Raw genomic sequence first — 24,170 nt, forward strand, 5'->3', positions numbered from 1 at the left:
ATGACCTGGTTCCAACCACGTCCTAAAATTATTTAATTGTGCAATCCAGAGCTTTAGTCCTACCAGACCTCTAAATAGTTTAATTGAACCTAGTTGTTGAGGAGTTGGATGAAGGTCCTGGTTTGGTATGGACAGAAAAGAAACCTCACACGAGTACCAAGGACTAAAAAAACAACCCTAGGGACAGATTTACTAAGCTTTTGTTCCAGTGCACCGTTTCTTTCCAACGTAAACCCCATAGCAGTTTCTAACTAACTTGATACCCACTTTTTACTGATGCAAAAATTTGCTACACGCTATTCTACAGACCTAGCAGCTTCTCAGCCAGGGTGGTGAGCTGCTCGATGGAAAGCCCTCGCTTGGTGGTAGACGAAAACTGCCAGCTCAGCACCTCTGCCACCTGGTCCCAGGTACCCACGGGCGGCTTGGTGAAGAAGTTCACGTTTTTTGGGTGGTTGGTCAGCATGTTATACCAGAGGATGGAGGCCCAGGCGTTTGGCATTTGACATATGTTGGAGATCACCACTACAGGCAAGGAGTGGGTCTGTTTACATATATATATATATATATATATATATATATATATATATATATATATTAAAAAAAAAAAAAAGAAGGACAGCAGTTATATACCTCATTTGTTACTGTCCGGAACATTTTTTTTAAATGTATTTATTTACAGAGCAACTTGGAGCCAGTATGAAATCTCACCTTCATTTTATTTTTATTTATTTTAAAAACACCACAGACACACCATGATGTAATGACAGAAAATGACAAATTACAAACAAAAAGAAGCGACTCAAAACCAGACGAATAACATTAGTTAAACTAAATATGACATTAGGGCAGCAGTGTGGAGTAGTGGTTAGGGCTCTGAACTTTTGACCGGAGAGTCATGGGTTCAAATCCCAGGTGGGAGACACTGCTGCTGTACCCTCGAGCAAGGTACTTTACCTAGATTGCGCCAGTAAAAACCCAACTGTATAAATGGGTAATAGTATGTAAAAATAATGTGATATCTTGTAACAATTGCAAGTCGCCCTGGATAAGGGCATCGGCTAATAAATAATAATAATAATAATAATAATCAAAAGTTGCTCATTAAAAATCCTCAAAATTTCACTGTCTTGCAAATCTAACCTCCAAGTCCATTTTAAGTCCCTGGTGGTAGACCTCCGTCTCGAAGGTGATGAGATGCAGCTCTTCAGTTACAATCAAGGACGCCTGAGAGAAGATAGGAAAACACAAGACCATGGAGCAGGGACACAAAACACTAACCAGCACAAATACATAGATTTTTATGTTCAGTCATTTCTTGGTAAATTCCAATCCTAAAATAAATTTCGATTAAGCCAGGGAAACCACTTACTGGAGAGGTTAGTTTTATAAAAGAATATCACGTGACATCAAATCCAAGTGCTAGGACAATTTTATTTTAATACAACTATTTTCTTGCATAAACATATTATAACTTAAAATTTCCTAACCCCCTTTCTCCAAAATCAAAATAACCAAAATTGTTTTGCTACGCAAGAAATTTAGTTAAAATCGACCGAAGGACTTGACCTCAGAATATGATTTTATGTTAGGAGTTTCGGGTGATGTTTGGAACACCCAAGTCAGACCACATGTACACTAGTTAAGGGGATTCCTTTAAGCCCTCTGTACTTACATCACTGTTGGCTCTTCCTCCATTTCCACACCGCTGCTCTCTCAGAGTCTGCAATGAAACACGTCATCACCATCAATACCAGAACATTCACAGATATAGTAGCAGTTCTGAGTAAAGTTACTGTATCGGTTTAACAGGAAAAAAAAAAAAAAAAAAAAGTAAAAAAGATCAAATGTAATATTAAAACGGTCTCACCAGGTGTTTAAATTCAGCAGACAGGCTGCCGTTATTGGATTCCTCCATGTTCATGACCTTTGTGTTTGTGCCCAAGATGTTGAATTTTCGTGACCTAGAAATTTACAAAGTTTACAGAAGGATCCCAAAGCACTCCCACTGTGGGACTTTATGTACAGCACCTCAAATGAGATTTGCTATGAAAGCCACCTATCCTTTTAAAATGCATTCCATATTTATGAATATGAGAAACAGTAGCACCATTTTCTGTTTTTTTTTACCTTTAATAATTTTTACCCTGTTTCTCTCCCAATTTGAAATGCCCAATTGTATTTAGGCTCAGCCCACCGCTACGGGAGCAGCGAAGACGAACACACGCTGTCCTCCAAAGCTTCTTTTCACTCTGCAGTACCTGTCCCCATATGAGGTCGCCATGCATTAAAGGGTTAAAACAACTTTTTTTCTCTAGTTTCTCTTGCTGCATCAATTTCAGACACCTGTACATAAAGTAATATTATTGTAATGCTTTTGTCTATCCATTGACTGTCACTATGGCACATATTTAGAAACGGATGAAATCTTACCCCCTTAATGAAGCATCTCCTGTATCCCTGTAAAATGAGAATATAAATAAATAAAAAAAGGTTAGAAACTAAAAATAAAAAAAAGATGGATCAAGAATGTAGCACCACAAATATATATAAAAAGGTACCTTTAGTTAAGAATGGTATTTACTTACTTGTCAATGCAAACTTTAATTTTCAGCTGATAATTTAATTCAGGAAATTTCACCAGTAACCTGCAAACAAAGTAACGTGTGTCACTTCTTAAATCTACACAGCATTTTTTTTTTAAACAAAGAGTAGGAAATCTTGAGACTATGCACCTTACAGCATGCTTTTGTCGTTGTTTCTTAACCTAAAGCCCAGCCTTATCTTAGCGCTGCATGTTAACATATGTCGTCAGAAATCAACAGCATATGTTAGGTCTCAGTCTGAGGTATTATAGAAATGCATGTTTTGTCCTGTTCTCATGCATACTCAATAAAATATTTTTCAGCTCAACAAAAACAATTCAGAACTGAAAGGTTCAGATCAACTTGTATTCTTGATCATTTTTTAAAGTAGCAGTTGTTTTAACAAACTTGAAGGAAGGTCAAGTGTCAAATAGTGTCAGCCTACCCACCTGACTTTGGTGGTAAACTGTACGCCTGTCTTAATGACGAGGGGCCGATCTGGGTGCATGGGCATGCAAGGCTGTCTCTCCACTACAAAGGCACTGCAAAAAGACACACAAGATACTTTTAGTGAACACTTCACTTTCACATGCCGACTTTGAAAGGTTTGCAATTCCATTTTTATACTGGAATATAGTATTATAATAATATAGTACTGTAATAATATAGTACTATAATATAGTACTGTAATCTATTGCAAATCACCACCAACACAGACTCGAAGGATAAAAACAAATAAAATGTCAAGCGGTTATTATCAAACTGGGACATCTCCATACTTGGCTATATATTTCAGTAGGTGAAACCCAAGTAGCACATAAAGGATACCTGATAGAACTGGTATGGGTTTCGCCTACATATCAATCAATATATAAATATGAAAACAGCCTACTGTAATTCTAATTGGTGCATATGTCAATTCCTTTATTTAAAAAAGCAGTTATCTAGAAGAATATTGTTCTTACTGTGTGACATATGTACATATAAGATGTTAAGACAGGACACTCCACGTAATTTAAAAGATTATGATACTGAAATAACCTGGAAATAACCTGAAAATAAATGTTCCATCACAATTAAATAAACATTATACATATTCCATAACTTCAAAAAAATCATAATTATTTGGCTATTGCTTTCTTCAGTGTATACTCGATTTTCTAGTTTTACATGAGCATATGCCCCACCCCTCAGAGCTGAGCAGCCCCTTTCAAAGAGCGCACCTTTTCATGAGGTTCCTGAAGAGCTCCACAATCCTCTCCTCCAGGACGGGCCGGTGCTGGACGATGGGGTCTCCCTTGTACGAGACTTTCTGCTGCAGCTCCTCCAGCTTCTTAATCTGCTGACGGGTTTGCAGCTGAGACTCGGCCAGGGATGTGATCCTGCGGGGACCGGGAGAGAGAACAAGCACACGACTGAGACAAACTCCTACAGAGCTGAGCAACTGTGGAGGAATAAGAAATAGCAATATTTCTTGGGGAGGGTGGGGCTCAAAGAAAGGTGGTCGGGGGGGGGGGGGGGGGCGGGAGAAATCTTGGAAAGAGATTGGTGTTGGGGTTGATGGTTGGAGTGGGGTAGGGGGTTGGGTCTTGTGCAAAAAAATACCCTATTTTGAATTATTAATGTTGATTGTGCCATGCTTGTCCTTTGAATTGAATACTTGCATAAGATACATTTTTGACAATTCCTGGTTTTTATTACATTTTAAAATTCCACTAGACTCGTAAGTCAGAAGTGATCTGGCCTAATAAGCAGAAGGATTTCCTCAATAAAAACAGTTGGTATAAAAAAGTAAAAAAGGAGGAACCTCATCCTTACACCCTGCCACAGCTTTACAATGTTACCTTAAAAGATCGGCGTAACAGGTCGAGCTGCCTTTCGCACCAGAAGCTTAGCAATTACATTAAGATTTCTTACCAATTTTCCAAGCGGTCAAGGCAAATATTAGGGGGCCCTCCTATGCAGGCGATCTGCTGTCTTCTCTTCCAGTCCGCCAGCTCATCATCTGTCAGCGTCTTCTGAACAAAATCCATGGCAGACAGGAGGCCCGCCATTTCTGTTACAATTTGCTGTTGATGCAAAACACAATGCATTAAAACAAGTTTCAGATTAATAAGCAATCACACCCACACACAAAGGTTTGCATATTATCAAGCAAGTATGTTGTATACCTTAACAAGCCACGCAATCCATAAGTAGAGAGGGTAGGGTGGAGATGACATAGCTATCGCATTGCACAATTTTTTTCAGTGCAGGTTTGAGCATGAGAAGGTAGCTCATTTGTTAGAGGACTGATGTCTCTACGGGTACCAAATGAACACCTTACAATTGGCGCCAAAGTTCATCGGGGAAGAGGAAAAAAAATAAAAAGCATAACAGCTAACTAAGTTTCTTACCCTTCTGAGCTGGTCCAAGGCCGTTAGCATTTGTTCCAGCTGTGCCATCTTCTGTCTTGTTGCTGCTGCTTGACTGTTTCCATTTAGATCCTGTATTTCTGAGTAAAAGCAAAAAGATAAGTATGTAAGTGTGATGCGTGTGTACCAGCACCTCCACTTTATCCCAGTAGTTAGGGGATGGATTTCTCACAAGAGGAAAGACAAGGATTTTGGGAATACAAATCCCACATTTTACCACTGCACACATGTAACACACATAACTAATGACTCACCTCCTTGGCTTTTGAGGGTCTTGTAATTAAAATCAAAGTCATCCTGTAGGTTTTCCAACATTTTCATTTTCTGTTCCAAGTCCTGCAAACACAAGATATGCACAATAATTTTTTTTCAGGCTGAAAATGTTACGTTGAAATTTAGAAAAAAGTTAGGATTGTGAAACAAACTGAGTTTTTCAAAAAACCCAAAATGCACACTTGGACTGGTGCATTTTATTATTATTATTATTATTATTATTATTATTATTATTATTATTATTATTATTATTATTATCATCATTATTATTATTAAACCAAAGGTGTCAAACTCGTTTTGTATGTCGGGTCTGATCCAAAACCCTGGCGCGGGCCAAGTGACAGGTATAAAAATACAAAGACGAACCCAAAACCTCAAAATTATCATATTTAACAACAATTATCATACGAGGCATATTTACATTCCCCTAAATAGCACATATTTTGATTCACTGACTGTAACCTCTTGGAACACATGCGCAAACATGCCTCTGAGCGACTTCCTTCGCATGAGCAACACAAATTGTCATGTTGCTGCGATTGCCGTCAGTCGGCGACCACGTAAGTGAGAAGGCAGTGCATCTGATGGTTCAAGTTAAGACACCAGTGATACCAGAAAAAGGGTTTTAGTTCTAATTTGTAGATTTGTAGGTGACAAGTGTTGCTATGTCTATCCGTGAAGAGAAAGTCCACCAAGAGTGCCGTGTGTTTCAAGAGAAATGGGGAATTCTGCATTTCTTTGTGGACATGAATGGAAAGCCAACATGCTTAAATTTGTAAGCAACATGTGGCTGTTGTGAAAGAATACAACATTAAGACACTATGAAGCAAACCATGGCAAGAAATATGATAAATATATAGGAGCGTTACGTGAAGATAAATACTCTGACTTGGCAGTCATTGAAAAAGCAGCAGTCGATGTTTTCGAATGCTTGCAGCATAAGTGATGCTGCTGTTAAGGCGAGCTATGTGATTGCCCACGAAATAGCTGTTTCTTCAAAACCATTTTCTGATGGAGTTTTTGAAGAAATGCTGCCGATAGTGTCTTCTGAAAAGCAGCAAGCTTTCTCCATCATGAATATCAACAAATCTAAATGTTGTTCTCAACTAACTGACACACACCTTAACTCGATACTCAAGATATCCTCAGCCCAGTCATTTGCTCCAGATGTTGATGCGCTGGTTCAAACAAAGAGGTCCCAGGTATCAGGAAGCAGCAGGAGCAGTCGCTAATATTCTCTCTTTTGGTGAGTGTTAAATAAAATATTGATCCATATCCATTTTATATTTTTGTGATTTTTTTGCAATTTTATTTACCTGCACCCCATACCCCAGCTCCTTCTAATTGCTTTTAAAAAAAGGAAAACTATCAAAACAGAAAAACAGGCATGACACGCTTCACAATCAAATTCTCTCTGGGCCCCTGTGGTTCTTATTGTAGTGTAGTTGTAGGCAGCTGATTTGGCAGCAGCCACAATACTTTGTAAACAGGGCCAGTGTAGTTGATTTTGCACAACAGCAAGGCATACATACACAGCTGGCGTGGTTACTTTCATCACACAACAAACCTAAAAAAGGACGAGCTATGGCACCTACTTTATAAAAAATATAAAAAAAAACCTAAATTCGTCATTAAAACAAAAAAAGCCAAAATACACAATGGTGGTATTGCACCATTATTCATTACACTGCACATATGTGGCAAATCAATAATACCACTGTCAGTAACATTTAATTGTCAACTATCTTCTATTTTAAATGAACACACTAGTACTGTATATAAAACACATATCAAATCAATCTGAATTTTCCTGCAGAATAATTTGCAATTTGTGAGTCTGGGAGCATGTCTACTACAGATTTGCTGAACTGGTCACAACATGTAAAAGGTCTCTGCATATGTAACTTTCCTGATCTCTGTTTTTCCTCTGGCAACGAAAGTTATTAATTCTTGCTCCCATCATTAAAAATCAGTCCTGCATAGTTCACAGAAAATGTGCCTTTTTTCAGCATTGCATGAATTTGCAACAATATTTGTTTCTTTACCGGGGTGGCCTATTGCATGCAAAGCCATAGTAAAGTCAAGTATGTGAGCTTGCCTCATGCACTGAATGCATGCATGTCACAGGGCTCCCATGGGTCCTAAATCCTACTAGGTACGGACAGGAATTGCAGTAACCACAGACACTACATTACGTTTGCAGAAATTAAAAGTTTGCTGACATAAAGGGGTTTAACAGTAGAGTTTTGAGCAAAATAAGGGAAATAAAATCTGTCCTGGGAGAATTGTCCAAAAAACGGGAGTCCCAGCAAATGACAGAGAGTTTACAGGTCTGGTATTCTATTGAATCAAAAAATGATATTCCACGATATTCCAGCCCGCGGGCTGTATGTTTGACACCCCTGATATAAACCATGCACAAACAAATCCAGTTTAGGCAGACAAATCTATAAAAAAAAGAGTGAAGTGTGAATTTTGATAAAATTCGGCTGGATTTAAGGGGAAAACCATGCATACACTGTTTTCAGTGAAAAACAAACCGTACCTGCACTCTCTTTCTCACATCCTGCAAGTGCTGTTCCAGCATCTGCTGTTTTTCGGTCACCACTGTGCCTGTGTGATGTGGGGCCTGCCCATCCTGTTTAATAAAAGTACATTTGTTAATTAACACACACCCTTCATTTGGATCCCGCACAGAAGGTAACCCACACACGCTCACATTAAGTTTTCAATCCATCATATACAATGCATATAAAACGCTCAATCAAAAGCATCAGCACTGTTTCTGCTTCATTACCACGCTGCAGTTCCTACCTGAGTTGCGGTTGTAGCAGTTTGCAGCAACCGAGACTCCTCCCACAGACAGCGAGCCACGATCCTCGCGATTTCCATTGGCTTTTCAAGGTACTTGCTCTGGGGGTCAATAGCATTACAGGTTTACGTTCAGGTTACGTTTATGACCAAGCTTACATTCACAAGAAGTAACAAATGCAATTTGCTTTTTTACAGTTGCAAGTTTACTGGGTTGGCTGAACAGCAGGCATTCCCATTAGCCAAATAAACAGAACACATTCTGCAGAAGTGCTTTTTTTTTTTTTGGGGGGGGGGGGGGGGGGGATTTTTAGGGGTACAATGCAATATTATACAACTGCTTTAATTCAATTAATATCGAAATATTCAAAAGCATTGAAAACCTGCACCTGTAACAGCAAAGTGAATGAGTAAAAGTGTGCACCTGTAGATGCTGCTTTATCCTCCGGAGGTTGTGCTGGTAAAGCACGTTGTTCTCTTGCAGAAAGCGGCTATACTGCTGATCAATCTCCCCAAGCAGATTGTGAAACACCAGCGTAGCATGCGATTCTTTGTTGGCTGCAAAAGTCCTGTTTAAAAAAAAAAAAAAAAAGTGAACAGATACTACACACCTGAAAATAATTGCATTACACAAGATTTAAATTACATAGGGAAATAGGACATTATTATTATGTATTTATTTGGCAGACGCCTTTCCCCAAGGCGAGTTACAGGTGTTACAGGGCAGTACAAGGTTACTATGCAAGATTAAAGATTTAAATACAGCGTAGTTCACAGTAAGTGCAAATAATACATCTACAACAAGCTAGATCTTACAATGACATATTAGTAGTGCATTAGCTGGGGGATCCAGTAACATGGTCCTCAAGTCATAACTTTTTGATTATTGTTTAACTTGAAGTACTATGGTAATAAAAAAAGGATAAAAAGGAGATTTAAAACTTTAGGAGGAAAAAAAACAAAAAAGCCAAAATGACTGACCTAAACGCTCAGTGATGCTTCGAATGTCTTCTGTTACAAAGAATTATCCAAGATGATAACATGGTCATATTTCCGCTGCCCTTTTCCCTAGCTGCGTTATCATTTTTTGTTCCGTTTAAGAGTAAACAAGACTTAGCTAGAACCACTGAAATTTGCATATTTGAAGTCTGCACTTTGGTTTCGAGAGATACCAGCTGGGTGACACAGAACAGATGCAGGAAACAGATATTTAATTAATAGGCCACCTCTATGCATACTGCTCTCTGTTAGTCAAAATGCAATGGGTTTAAGGATTTGGATTTGCATCCATGCAGACTTACTGTTGTTAAGGGCCAACAACTTTGCATTCTACTGAATGGCAAATTCCTCTCCATCCCACCATTAATTTAATTTTAGCTTTAACTGAGTCTTCAGGCAATTTTTGTTCTTAACATTTGGTTAATTTCAACCTCTGTCTAACACCTTAAAGCTGAGGGGACATAAAGCCACTTGAAACCTGGTTCCAGGATACCTAGTTTGGGATTGATACAGCAAAGTCGCCTCAGTCTCCCCTGGTGTGCCATGCAGCGGCCTGAAACCCAGCCTCCTGTAACCAAGTTCCAAGCCACAAAGTGGTTTCATGTTCCTTCAGCTTTAGGATGTTGGGCATGGCCACTGTAAAGTGTTGCTCCCACTGGACACAGACATGTTTGGGTCAGGCCTCCTATACCTACCAGTCTTGGCTCTCGATCCAGGGGGCCAGGAACTGCCTGAGCTCCATTGGAAAGCTGTCACTGTAGAGGTGATAAAGCTGTTCCAGATGTCTGGGATCCAGCTGCTGCAACTGATTCCACTGCGCCATTATGGACTAATAGCTCGGGGGGAACCTGAAGATACAATGTTCCTGTTATCTCAAGGAAGTTAACTGGGTGCATACATCAGTTCCCATTAATATATTTAAAAGCAAAACCAGGAAACGAAACAGTAAGGCAAGACCCACAAGATAAAGAAAAGAAAAACAATCAGTGCGAATTGACAAACGATAGATGCCCTGTAGGGATGGGAATTTTAAATGTTTAAAATGGATAAACTCTAAAAGAAGTGGTTAAACATTGAATATTATGCTAGATCAGGGGTCTCCAACCCTGGTCCTGGAGAGCTACTGGGGCTTCTGGTTTTCGTTTCAACCAATCTCTGTTACTTAATTGAACCAATTACTGGCTTATAGTCAGGATTAACAGGTGTTCCAGATCTTTAGCCACTGATGATGTAAAGACACCTATAAAACCTGCTGGAGAGGGGCTCTCCAGGGCCAGGGTTGGAGACGCCTGTGCTAGATGTATAACTGGTCACGTGACAAATTTCACCAAACTACTGTGGATGGAGTTACTGATGGCAGTAAAAAGCAAACATCCCATAACCAACAGAACGCTCTAGATGGCAACTGACATTTATTTAGCTATTACATGCCTATGAATACGCAAAACACGCTTTTAAAAGGAAGTTGTTTTTTTTCCCCCCAATAATTCAGAGAATGCACAAGTGTAAATAAATTATGTATAGGCTTTAATTTACCAATACACTTTTACACAAATCATTTGTTTAAAAAAAAATAATAATAATCTTTGATGTATCATTTGTCAACTATGAATACGTTTTACATTCTTTGCTTAGAAAATAGTAACCAGGGCTGTCAATATACATCAGAATGTAATATAAAGAGTGTGCGTTTATGTAGATATGGTTTAAATGTTTAAACGTCGACACCTGCATAGCATTTAAATGTTCATAAAAATGTACCAAAAACACATCCCTAGTACCCTGTATATAATGTGCATGACTGAGCTCCCTCGTATTACACCATGTGTATGAAGTGCATGTTGTATAGAACACGCAGAAATGATCTGTAAAAGTGTGTGTTATATTCTACAAATTAGTGCTGGGGCAAATATCCAAACAAATATTTTTTGACGTAAGCGGATTCAAAAAACAGATGTTCGTATTCACGACAAATTACAATAGCTTGCACTTCTTTACCGCCTCACCAGAAGTTGAGCGACAGTTTCAAAAAATGGCAAATGAAAAAAAGAGCTGCATGTGATATCCAAGATTAATAGATTAAAAACACACACACACACACAACACAGGGTCAACACAGCAGCTCTTGAGCCTCGGTTTAAAAGTTGCAGGACAGCGAAAAGTAAAGAAACCAGATTATGCATGCGCACACAGTTCTCTACGGAACACCATCTGGGTCAAAAATGCGTTGTGCTGCTTTACAGCGACTCGGAATCTCATGGGACAGAAAAAAGGCAAGCACGTCATTCTGAAATGCCTTGCTTAAACCAACTTGCTGGAAATGTTGTGCAGTGATTTCTATATAGATTTTATATATTAAATATTTTTTGTTGAGACTGTCAAACATGCCAATTATATCTAGATATTTATTATATCTTGGATTCCTCCCTCCCAATCCTTCTTATTATTTCTTCAAGATATCCTAGAAGCTGGTAATACTGATTAGCTACTACGCCGATATGTCATTGCATAATTTAACACTAGAACCGCCGCGGTTATACTCATACCTAAAACCCCCGCAGGCAGTCATTATGACGGTTACATTTTAAAACGACATCAATATTAAAATGAAAGACAAACTATTGGATACAACTCAAAAGTTTTATTCAAGCACATCATATCAAACATCTGCACAGCTGAAACGCTATATTTAAATGAACAATCAAACATAAAAGGGTTTATTTTCTAACTTACCACATATCAAGCACTACTTCAAAGAAATGAAAAACTATAATTAAACATTTTTAAAAAAGTGTGTAAACAGGTATATACGTACAAAACTGTAAAAACGAAAGTAGTTTTTAATTTAAAACTTAAGTAACATGTTTTGTCTTGCGTATGTCCCTCGGTGTAGCACGTTATCCAGGTTGAGCTGCAGCACTCTGCTGCTCTGTAGTTTTCCGATTGAAATGTTTCTGCCGAAGCACTGTAGCTAGCTTCAAGATGAAATCTCTCGCCGATATTTTACCCGGTGCATTCCCTGTACAAAATGAAGGAATTGATGGCTGCCAGGTCCAGTAGAGATAACAACAGGCTTGTGTATAAAAATAAAACAGAATATTGTAGGTTCTATTCAAAATAAAAACATGTATTGCAAAAAGCAGTCAAAAATGACTGCTCTGGCAGTTCTAGGTGTGGGGGATTATAAACGTCCTTATTTTCGTGATCCTGCCTTTCAAAACGACGTCAGGGTATTTATATACATGTATTTAGGAAAAGTCAAAACGGACAACCGCATAACTTTCAGACACGCAGAGTAATTTCAATTTGAAAACCTCAATTCGTCAAAATGACTGCCGTGACGGTTCTAGTGTTAAACCTCAAAAGCTTTAGCTCAGCAACTTCCTGTTTTCAATTTACCCTGAAACAAACAAACAAACAAACAAACAAACAAAACAAAGTAGAATATACACAGCAAACTCAGGGATGTTGCGGTAAACTGAACTAAACCTGCTATCTCATTAATCTCCAAAAGAATAGCTGGGCTAAAGAATGTGGACCTCTTATTAGGAAATACAGAAGTATGCACATTTATAAAAGGAGAAGGTTAAACTTGATACCACTTGGTGGTATGTAATGAGATCCAAAATGGGATAAATCCGAGATCCTTGAGAAAACTAAATATGTAAAAAAAAAGTAGCTGGTACCATATCGTTTGCAAGCCTTACTTCCAGTCACTGTAGTCTATTACACCTGCATTTCCTAGGTCATTCTGGTGTATAACTGGCTGCAAAGCATGTCACGGTCATTAGGGAAGCAGCTGGCTGGTTAATGGCAGAAAAGTCCTCTTTTGAAGGGGTGGAGATATGTTCAATCTCCAAGCATAGCAAAACTAAGGAGTGCAATTATACACTACCTGAAAGGCATGGTAAACTGGGGGCTTTATTTACTAGTAAGGGACGATATTAAAAATAAATAAATAGAAATACATACATGGTTGCAGAAGTGTCTTTTAAAACTGTGAATGTGACGATCACCACATTAGCTATAACCTTTCTAAATTAGACAGTTTTAGTTTCATAAGACCCCCAGCACCTTGTCTTTACTTCCTTTTATCATTACAGTAATACAGACCACATGAAAGTAAATGCATACGGTACAGTATGAGTGGGTAAAGTGGTGGGGACATTCTATCGGACTTGGGAATCCTGATACAAAAACTCCAGTCAACGGTCTAAAATAAAAGCCTATACAAGTTGTTGTGACATTGCTTTTAAATGTTTATACGTTGGCAACCCCCCCACAATTGTGCCAGTAAACAAGAAAACATTAATGCTTAATTGAATTGACAAAGCATCTGTTATTGTTGACACCCTGCAATCAAAAAGGGTTGAAATAACATGAGGGGGATATTTCAATAACTTCTCTATGGAATACACCTTCATTCATTTTTCTTAACTATCTTTTAAAAGAAAACAAATTCAAACTTGGTAGAGATCTACTGTATTTAGATGAGAGCAAGGACAAATACAATCATTTTTTGCATTTCCAAAAAGGTTTCAGAACCACTGTAATTGAAAACTGAAAGCAGTGTTTTGGCCCAAGGCTTAAAGGAAGTGGCCCTCTGGGGGAAGGGTGCACCTGCCACCAGGAAACTATTATAAAATCTTTTTTTTTTTTTTTTTATACATTACAGGACAATTCTGTATCCAGAACTTAACAAGATCACCAGTCAATCAGAAATTCAAAACATTTAGAACAAGCTGTAAAACAAATAGGCCTATATTGCATAAAGTTACAAAACCATTTGCTACCAAAGCCACAGAGAAATGGATGCATTGGAAGCCACAAAAGATACTGCTGTTTTAAAACAAATAAAGAGAGACCGCAAAGCCTAGTACTTTCCAGGTAGTCAGATTTGCATTGCCCTGTACAGAAGATGCGTTAACTCCCCTTAACCTGTCACAATTATATCATCATCAGCCTTTTTCAATCCACTGGTGGATGAAGGCCTCCCCAAGGTTCTTCCACAAAAGCCTGTCTGCTGCGTCCCTCATCCACATTGCTCCGGCGTGTTTCCTAATTTCAACCTGCCATCTCCCTGGAGGTCTTCTTGGTTGCTTTATATCTCTTGGGATCCAGTCGAGTATCTCTTTGGTCCAGCGATGGTCTGTTCTTGTTGCTACATGTCCGGCCCACTGTCATTTCAGTTTTTTCACTCTTATTATAACATTGCATACTTTTGTTTGCGCTCTTATCCATTCCTTTCTTTTCCTGTCTCTTATTGTTATTCCCAGCAGCATCTTTCCATACTCCATTGAGTCTATTGTAATTTGAGTCATTTTTGCATTGAGGGTCCAGGTTTAGCACTGGCAGCACGCATTGGTTGAAGACTTTCCTCTTTAGGCATAAGGGTAGTTTCCCTTTCAGAACCATGCTTAATCTTCCAAAGGCACTCCAGCGCATTTTTGCTCTTCTGTTGATTTCGCACAATTGGTTCTCCATTGCCGAAACTAACTGTCCTAAGTATAGTTACTGACTTCTTCAAGCTTGATCCCATTGACTTCAATTGCCTGTGCAGTGGTATATTTATTTTCTAACCCGCTTTGATGCTAGCCTCGTGTAGTTCTTGTATTCTTGTTTATAATTCTTCTGGGCATGTTTGTTTATATATATATATATATATATATATATATATATATATATATATATTAGACATACACACACACACAGTGTTCGCGCTAGGCTGTGCCACTGTGCCAATGGCCCCCTGAAATAAAATGTCCCGCTGAATTTCTCTTAACGTGCCCGTGTGTCCCCCTCCCCAGACGCAATACCAATAAACAGTATTATAAATCACACTTAGACACACAAATATCTTTACAGTGAAAATAACTTTTACTTTTGTTAAATATAACATTCAAACCCCCCCTTCTCCGTCTAAAAATGGTTTGGTCCAGGATCGACCGTAATGTGACAAAACTCTGACAAAAAAAAAGGGCTTGTAACCAGGAGATCCCCGGTTCAAATCCCACCTCAGTCACTGACTCATTGTGTGACCCTGAGCAAATCACTTAACCTGCTTGTGTTCCATCTTTCGGGTGAGACGTAATTGTAAGTGACTCTGCAGCTGATGCATAGTTCACACACCCTAGTCTCTGTAAGTCGCCTTGGATAAAGGCGTCCGCTAAATAAACTAATAATAATAAAAAATAATAAAAAAACTATTTATTAAAAACAAATGTACATCCCGTAAAGCTTGCAGCACTAGCATGTAAGTGTCCTGAAGCGTCGTCAGTAACTGAATTGTTGAAACAGTTGCTCTGATTTGGTGTAGGAAAGGTATTATTAGCATCGCTGTCACAGCAGGGGGGGACTTGTTCCTGAAGACTTGCGCGAAGAAATGTATTTATTTCCCCTTTTTTGCATTGCATCCGTGTTTGTCACGTAATGCTTGAGACCGAGTTCGCTCTTGTGTCCAGAAACTGAAATAACGTGCCTGTCTTCAACTCCAGCATCACTTTACATGGATTTTGAAAAAGCCTTGGCTGTTCTGGGTGAAGTTTGGAAACATACGTACCACTTAAAGCTTTTTACAGGACAATTTCCGAAATCTGGCTGCGAGTACATTCGTATATCAGGTATTGGGACTGTCTTAAGACCACCTTGGTGATTTCTGGTCTGCAATGCTGATGTTTGAGTGACATATTCACGGCCATTGCCATAGGGAAGTACAACAGTTATTTTTACGGAGATTAGCGGTGTTTTCGTTTCCTCGTCTATGAAAGAAAAACTGTACTTGAACCATACTTTAAGAGCAAGTTACTAGATCTTTTTCACTCAGTTCTAGAAGTACAGAGTTTCTTCAGATTTGTTCTTGAAATCGGCTTTTTATGATTTACATAATTTAAGCCACGACAGGCTGCATTTTTAGCTTGTAGATTTAGGCGTTAGCAACATCAGAATGTTTATTCCAGGGGTGTTGCTGAAGGTAACAGTAAATCCAGTACTCCAGGCCCCCCCCCCCCCCCCCCCACCCAAAAAAAGTGCTGGAACACACATCGTTTCAACAACAGTTAAAAGGTAATGTATTAATGAGCGTTCAGATGTTTACAAAAACAGCAATACACGTACATATATTGCACTCTAAAGGTTTATTTAAAAATGAGTATTTTTCTGATAGCCCCAAACCTGAGTGTCACACTGTAAAAAACGTCACTCTGGAAAGCACATCTGACAGCAGTACTGGTGTTATACAAGTACATTAAATGTAAAACTGATTCAAACAAGTGAAGCACTGTTTTTTATTTGTATGCACATACATATCAGTTCATTGCTTTCACTTTTGTTTTAATGTTAAAAAAAAGGAAAAAATTATAAACGGAATTACTGAAAACATGATTCAACACTCAAAACAGCAGGCTGTATTCCATAGTGCTGTTGGTCCTACAGTTTTACACTTACATTTATGTGGCCGTGTGGCGGAGTGTCCCGCCCCTATTTATTATTATTTGTATTTTTGTTTGCGGCGCGGGTAAAAGCGCCGCGTCTTTTGTTATTATATTTAAAAACCCCGTGAGGATGCATGGCTGATCAGCTACTGATTATTTAACTAGCTGACAGTCATGCATCCTTACCAAACGCGTGCAGACTCTGGCCGAGGGATAATAAGATAATTACCAACTAGTTAATCCCTCGGCCAGAGTATATAAACCAGCAGCACTCTGCACTCGGGGTTGAGAGTGTAGAGGAGAGTACGGGAGAGCGGAGAGAGAAAAAGCAACATTAACAAAACAATTGCTAAGACGTGCTGGATTTTCCAGCACGGCACTTACTTGTTTGTTTATTTATTCGTTTGGCCCTCGTGCCCTTTTGTTTGTATTTTGTTTAAATATTTTGTTTATTTATTATTAAATACGCTGAGTGCTTTTGCACTCAGTTTCACCCGCCCATCCACTGTTTTGGAGTCAGTTACTTCCTGGTCCGTGACGTCACGGGTGAAACTGAGTGCAAAAGCACTCAGCGTATTTAATAATAAATAAACAAAATATTTAAACAAAATACAAACAAAAGGGCACGAGGGCCAAACGAATAAATAAACAAACAAGTAAGTGCCGTGCTGGAAAATCCAGCACGTCTTAGCAATTGTTTTGTTAATGTTGCTTTTTCTCTCTCCGCTCTCCCGTACTCTCCTCTACACTCTCAACCCCGAGTGCAGAGTGCTGCTGGTTTATATACTCTGGCCGAGGGATTAACTAGTTGGTAATTATCTTATTATCCCTCGGCCAGAGTCTGCACGCGTTTGGTAAGGATGCATGACTGTCAGCTAGTTAAATAATCAGTAGCTGATCAGCCATGCATCCTCACGGGGTTTTTAAATATAATAACAAAAGACGCGGCGCTTTTACCCGCGCCGCAAACAAAAATACAAATAATAATAAATAGGGGCGGGACACTCCGCCACAGGCCGTTTACACCAAAACAAAGAAACATAGTTTATGACTTCTGAAATTAAATCAGCGATAATACAGTATCACGTCTTTCTGAACAGCTTGTCTGTACAAGTTTAAATTCCAAATGAAATTAACTAGGGGGGCTCCACCTGTAATGTGCAAGTTATGTTTCTTATCAATAAATTCACATCTACTGTTATCGGTCTTATCGCTTCGCAAAGTAAAACTTTTTTACTGAATTAAAAAAAAAAAAAAAGTGGAAGATTACATAACATGGCTAGGCAAAGGTCTGAATGCAGCTACCAATAATTACTAAGCACGAAACCCCACACCCGCAAGCAGATAAGAACTTGAACTTGAAGCATACGTGGAAGCAAAATCACGGTCAGCACATACTACGATATAAACAAAAATGATGTCCCTCTTCCTACAGTATATAATGAGTAAAAGTTAAATACATTAATATTCTTTTTTTCACATTTGCTTTTGTAATTTCTATATATTGTGCATATAAAATCAGTGGTCACGAAACCAAAATAAATGTTACTTTTTATTATTATTTGGTTTATTTAGCAGACGCCTTTATCCAAGGCGACTTACAGAGACTAGGGTGTGTGAACTATGCATCAGCTGCAGAGTCACTTACAATTATGTCTCACCCCAAAGACGGAGCACAAGGAGGTTAAGTGACTTGCTCAGGGTCACACAATGACTCAGTGGCTGAGGTGGGATTTGAACCGGGGACCTCCTGGTTACAAGCCCTTTTCTTTAACCACTGGACCACACAGCCTCCTAAATAAAAGGTCTTCATGAATTTATATAACAAACATGCACATACTGTACACTTTAGCACGGTACGTACTGTAACAGTTACATCCCTGCTGTTTTTATGTATTTATCATTAATAAATACAGTATTGCAGTAGCCTTGTGGAAATTTAACTTACCTCTCAAAGTTGTTTTTAGGCTTCTTGTTAATGACAGAAAAGTAGGCCAGTATCCCACTGCGCTTTTTATCAGACATTACTATCAGTGGTGTAGTGGTAAATAAAAGTTTGGAGTTGAACAGATAGATTGAACAAATAAACATGAACAGATTGATTGTTATTGTCTTTGGCAATGAGCATGCAGAGAGGCTCACATATTGACCCCATCACTGAAGAAAATGTCCCCCTAAAATTTTGGGAGGGGGCCACATTGACCCTCAATCTGTAAGTCCTTAAGCAAACACTGTGTGTGTAATATATATATATATCACACATACATATATACCTTATGTGATCCACTGAACCTTTAACTTCTTGGCAGACGCATTCATACTGAATGTCTGTTTTGAAGATTAAACAGGATGCGGTTTTGAACAGACATGGAGAGTTAAATGCACCAATGTGTACCGAAATAAAGGGTTTAAATGAATTTCAGCTGTCTGGTGAAAATTCACAAATTCTAGTTTCAATTTCATTCTGATCAACACATCATTTGATAATCATACGGTTTTAATATGACTGGTTAACACCTTTAATGACAACAAAAGGCACTGGAAAAAAAATCCTGCAAGCCTACAGTAAACCAGCCTAAAGTCCTTTTGAGTCAAATCTCTCAGACATCTACACTACGATACATAAAACGCATCTGATGTTCCGAAAACTGCACATGTAATCTACTTTATAAGAACTGGTTTGAGCAATACCAAAAAATGTATCTGTGGTACGCAACAGGAAAGTGGAACCAAAAACAAAATAAAATATTTTAGGTTCTCTCATTGAGACGGGGGAACTTGTCGACTTCGATGGGAACTACTTATGTTTGTGTTTCTATTCAATAGAAAAAAAAAAACTAAGCATTTAAGAAAGCCCCCACCACCATCTTAAAAAAAATAATATTCTGCACAAAATACTTGTTAGTATTTCAGTAAACTACAGTTGCATCAATCTAAACATGTACACATCATGAAGCAAACATCTGTCTGTGCCAATGAACATTCCACACTTACTGTTAACCTTCAATCTGGTTTCACCATCAATAAGCACGCTACTAATACGAACAGATCGTTCTTTCTTCATCAGTTTATATTCCAAAAGGACAACATGTAAAGCTAACAAAGCTGGGCTGAGTAAAGGTCTCGATTTCCTCTCTTTCTCGTTCTGATGTTTAATTCCTGGCAGCTGAAAGCCTTCTTACTGTAAGAACCGCCTCAACCTGTTCCTGAGAACTCTGGAAGCTAACTGGTCAGACAAGGCACCACAGATCTCCAACCACACAGTAGGGGTGTCTACTTCTACACACGTTATCATGGCTGTTAAACATTTAGCCATTGACTAAACTTAGAGATCAGCTATTAAATTAATCGAGTGCTTTATGCATATGCTTAGTATTACTCATACCTGAGGATACTGAGACTGCGTTTCTTTTGGCACAAAAAAAAGTGCAAACAAATCCAGAGTTTTGCATTGTGGAAGAAAAGAGGGAGCCTCAACGGCTGATCTTTACCAGTCCATGTTTAGGAGCTCATGTAGTTTTCATGGTGTAAATTTCACTGCCTTTCTGGAAGACTACATGCCTGTACATTATATAAAAACATTTTCAGGAAATCAACTCTAAAATGCATACTAGTATAGAATAAAACACAAGGTCACGGCTGTTGCACAAAGGCGAGTCTAAGAATCTCAGCATGCCTCTGTTCTAACCCCCACACAGCAAACATATTCCTGCCGATGAGACTGTTCTGAATACAGCAAATTATTCGCTGTTAACTTGCATCTGGATTAACCTTCGATTTTACTCTACTTAAAGATCTCTATATAAAACACATATTTACTCAAAATCACGCTCTTGATTTCACAGTGCTGATCAATTTTTTTTTTTTTTTCTCTGTGCCTGTGTTTCCATTGCAGGTAATGAAAAGTTTGGCTGTTTTTTTTTTATGTCTTGCCCCAATAAAAATAACATTTCTGCACTAACTAATATATCTTAAATGCAATTTTTTATTCAGAGAAGTACATGAGATGAGGACAACTCCCACTTAAACACTTACAGCTATGGCCAAAAGGTTTGCATCACCCTACAGAATTAACTAATTTTGCTTCATAAAAGGTCGAATGAAACCTGCCGAATAATGTTACATTAACATATTGAATTGAATACCGTTTTGTGGTTTGCCATATACTGAATGAAAAACTGAAATTGAAAAATGTGACATTTTGAAATCTAACTTGAAATACTATATTACTATTATGGTTTCAAGTAGACTTTTGTGATATCATTTTGTAGTTTTTGATTACATGATGTTGAATAAAAGATCTAAAAAATTGATTAATGTCTCAATCTTAAAATTCTAGGTGATGTGAAACTTTTGGCCAGAGCTGTACAGTACATCATGTTGCCTTCCTCTCCATTTTACGCTAGTCCTTACTCTCTGATATATAACATGAGGGCATTTATCTTGAATTTATACAGTCCAGGAGACTCACATCCATCTTGACCTATTGTGCATTAAACCCCAGTATGTCAGGGCAAGTCTACCACCCATTACTGGGTGTGTGCCTGCTATTAAAACACAACCTAGTTTTCATGCAGGTAGGTACTGTATATAAAGTATATAAACACCACATTTTGAGTCGTTCTAATAAATTTGCACACTACAGTACTTTGGTCTTTCAGTTTCAGATAAACACTCAGTAAACAGAAAATGCACTGTATTGCACAACAAGCAAATCTGCCTGGTTTTCTGCAGAATCCATGCCCTTGAAATAATACTGTGTATTTAAACCTTATATTGCTTGAATTGCAAATATATTATAACGAAGCCCATTACAACTTTTATCCATACAATTTCCAGCATGTGACGTCTGTCTTCCCATGAAATAAATATCTAAAATATCTCAGGGGGGGCTTTTATTTGTATCCACAGATTGTTTGTCCTTGAAACTAACTTTTTCATTTAGTCTATTTTCTTTCCCCCCCACTGTCAAGAAGTTAACCTATTATTAAAGTTGACTAACAGACTTATGTGGTGTCTACACCAGGGATGGAGAGACACCCGCTGCACATCTGGTCCTGGTTTTACTATGAGGTTAATAAGACACACCTGATCTTGTTACCTACCCGCTGTGGCTGAACAGGTTTGTAATACTTATTTTAAATTTGTATTGGAAGGCGGCCATGAGCTATAATTAGCTTGTTTATGACGGCGTCCAACAGCAAGTTACAAATCGCATAAAAACACGGAATACACATTTCAAACTCTACACATCATACACACACACAGGGCTTCTTCAGATCGTGAAACAACACATTTTTTAATTGACGATGGGAAGTCTCTGATCGAAGTCCCATCGGCAATGCATTCCAATCTGAAACTGCAGCAAAAGCTAAAGATTTCCTTCCAGTAGCACTTTTTAAAGCCTGAAATGGGTAAAACTGACTTTTAAAGCCTGAAATGGGTAAAACTGCAACGCAATAGGAGTCTCATTTCCATCCCTGTACAGGCAAGTTGGATTTGAATGATGCTTTATTTCATGTGGCTGCAGTTGGCAAGACAGCAAACCTATCTCAGGTAGGCTATATATATATATATATATATATATATATTATATATATATATCTGTACTGCAACTATTTTTCATAGGTAATAAACCACTTTACCACCACATAACATGACATGACTAATCAGTACCTCATAGCATGTCCTTGTAACTTCAACAGTCCCGTCAATGATACACAATGTGAACCTAATTCATTTCTGCATGTACTATGCATTGTTTTTTACTGTGTCTTGTAAAGCGCTTTGTGATGGTGGTCCTATATGAAAGGCGCTATATAAAACAGTCTGTTTGATTGATTGATTGATTGATTGATTGATTAAAAAATAAACCAGAGAAAAACATTTGAATTGGACTTCTTGCTGCTGTAGATCAAACTTATTTGCAACAGGGAAATGCATATGTATTTTCAAGTGGCACACATTCTGGGGAAGTGTCCATTTATGGTTGATGACACATTGTAACCAGGAGGACCCGGTTCAGCTCTCACGCACTGACTGACTGTGTGACCTTCAGCAAGTCACTTAACCTCCTTGTGCTCTGCCTTTCGGGTGAGGCGCTGTCGCAAGTGACTCTGCAGCTGATGCATGGTTCACACACTAGTCTCTGTAAGTCGCCTTGGATAAAGGCGCCTGCTAAATATACAAATATTATTATTCATAATAATAATAAATCAAGAGGATGCGTAGGTGCCCTGTCCATGTAAAGGAAGAGCTGTGTAACAACTCATGCCACACATGGTGAGAATGTGCCTGACGCTTGTATGAACGCCCATTTTAATGACCTGGGCAAATAATGCTGGGATCTTGTTTCAAAGGCTTTCTTAGAAAATATAATAAGTTGAGGCAAATCACTGGCATAATTGGTTTAGCAATCCCCTCTTTGGTCCACCTGATGAGATGAGGAAATCCCCAGGCACGGTGTGGGGCCTCTGGGAAAACTTAATTAGGATGAGACTAGCTGCCGTTTTCAGAAGCCTGTACCTAAACAAAAACCACACACAACTCAATACAAGGCAGGAGATATTTAAGGACTAATCAGTTCAGTTTGCAGAGTGTGATACTTTATATCATGCTACCTATTTCATGTGGTAAATGTGCATTTGACACAAATTGATTTGAATGACCTTTTAATTTCTTCTTGCAGAGGGGCATGGAGATGACTGCAAAACGTGTGCATTTTATTTTTTTTTATAATGCAATGCAATCGCATCCATTGTCAAAAAAGGTTGCTCCATTCCCTGAAAATGTAACAGCCTATGTTTTATACACAGAGAGATACTGTAAATTGTGGAGTTCAGGCTAGTGGCATGTAGGGCTGGAACATTTAATCAGATTAATCGAATAATATTTTCATAACAGATTAATCAGAATTAGTAGTCTACTTTAACACTTGTGAAATACAACACACAGCTACCAGGGAGGTTGTATGTGTTAAATATCTGAATAGGCAAATTGCTGTGATGTATGGGCTTTATACTGGTGGACCCGAATGGAATCCCCAAGCATGCATTTGGTTTTTCACCATCCTTTCTATAGATGCAATCATTTTGGCGACCGGAAGATGGACAAGCAGAACAGCCAAGTCAAAGAAACTCAAGCGAGGGTCATGGAGTGTTTATCATGCCAATTTTTATACTGATGGATTAAACAGCAGTTATCAAAAAAAACTTGACGTTTAGTTACAGTACTGTCTAGATTGTTAGAAACTGGCAATTGTGGCAATGTGTGTTGTAATGTATATACATGGTGCATATGATGGACATTTGCACGTTTGTTTTAGTTAGAGAAATGTCATGTTTTTGTTTATTTGAAAAGCATGAGAACATGTGACACAGTAGAATACAGATAGATATTTATTTTATTTGTGGTGACTTCCGCAAATGTAATATTAAAGGGAATAAAACTAAATCACGTGTGGAAAACACATATTGTGCACCAGATTAGTCACCAAAAATGTCACTTTGTATCATTACTTAATCTTGTTTAGCTTTGAAACACCAGCGCTGGTACAGACATTCTTCCCAGAGCAACTGGCAACTCTTTCGTTCATTAATACCGGTACCCTTGCAATACAAATTAAACCCCATTCTGTTACTGTAAGGAAACAAATTAAA

General features: G+C 38.3%; 1 protein-coding gene across 5 annotated transcripts in view; it reads right to left on the bottom strand.

The window, feature by feature from the left end:
- The window catches only part of LOC117433411 (signal transducer and activator of transcription 3-like), a 32,457-nt gene that overhangs the window by 7,816 nt on the left and 471 nt on the right, over positions 1-24,170 (bottom strand). For 4 of the 5 annotated variants that reach the window (XM_034055652.3, XM_034055650.3, XM_034055651.3 and 1 more), the window contains exons 2-16: positions 9,778-9,930; positions 8,508-8,652; positions 8,087-8,185; positions 7,818-7,910; positions 5,254-5,335; positions 4,982-5,079; positions 4,503-4,654; positions 3,809-3,967; positions 3,035-3,127; positions 2,589-2,648; positions 2,434-2,460; positions 1,871-1,964; positions 1,676-1,723; positions 1,144-1,227; positions 310-544 (exon numbers count right to left, since the gene is read on the bottom strand). In XM_034055652.3, the coding sequence (XP_033911543.1) occupies positions 310-544; positions 1,144-1,227; positions 1,676-1,723; positions 1,871-1,964; positions 2,434-2,460; positions 2,589-2,648; positions 3,035-3,127; positions 3,809-3,967; positions 4,503-4,654; positions 4,982-5,079; positions 5,254-5,335; positions 7,818-7,910; positions 8,087-8,185; positions 8,508-8,652; positions 9,778-9,905 (1,597 nt within the window). In that variant the 5' untranslated portion in view covers positions 9,906-9,930. Of the gene's footprint in view, positions 1-309; positions 545-1,143; positions 1,228-1,675; positions 1,724-1,870; positions 1,965-2,433; positions 2,461-2,588; positions 2,649-3,034; positions 3,128-3,808; positions 3,968-4,502; positions 4,655-4,981; positions 5,080-5,253; positions 5,336-7,817; positions 7,911-8,086; positions 8,186-8,507; positions 8,653-9,777; positions 9,931-19,506; positions 19,648-24,170 lie in introns of those variants that run through there. The other variant, XM_034055649.3, reaches the window with a different exon arrangement.

The sequence above is a fragment of the Acipenser ruthenus genome, chromosome 33 (genome assembly GCF_902713425.1).
Source record: "Acipenser ruthenus chromosome 33, fAciRut3.2 maternal haplotype, whole genome shotgun sequence".
NCBI classification, from domain to species: Eukaryota; Metazoa; Chordata; class Actinopteri; order Acipenseriformes; family Acipenseridae; genus Acipenser; species Acipenser ruthenus.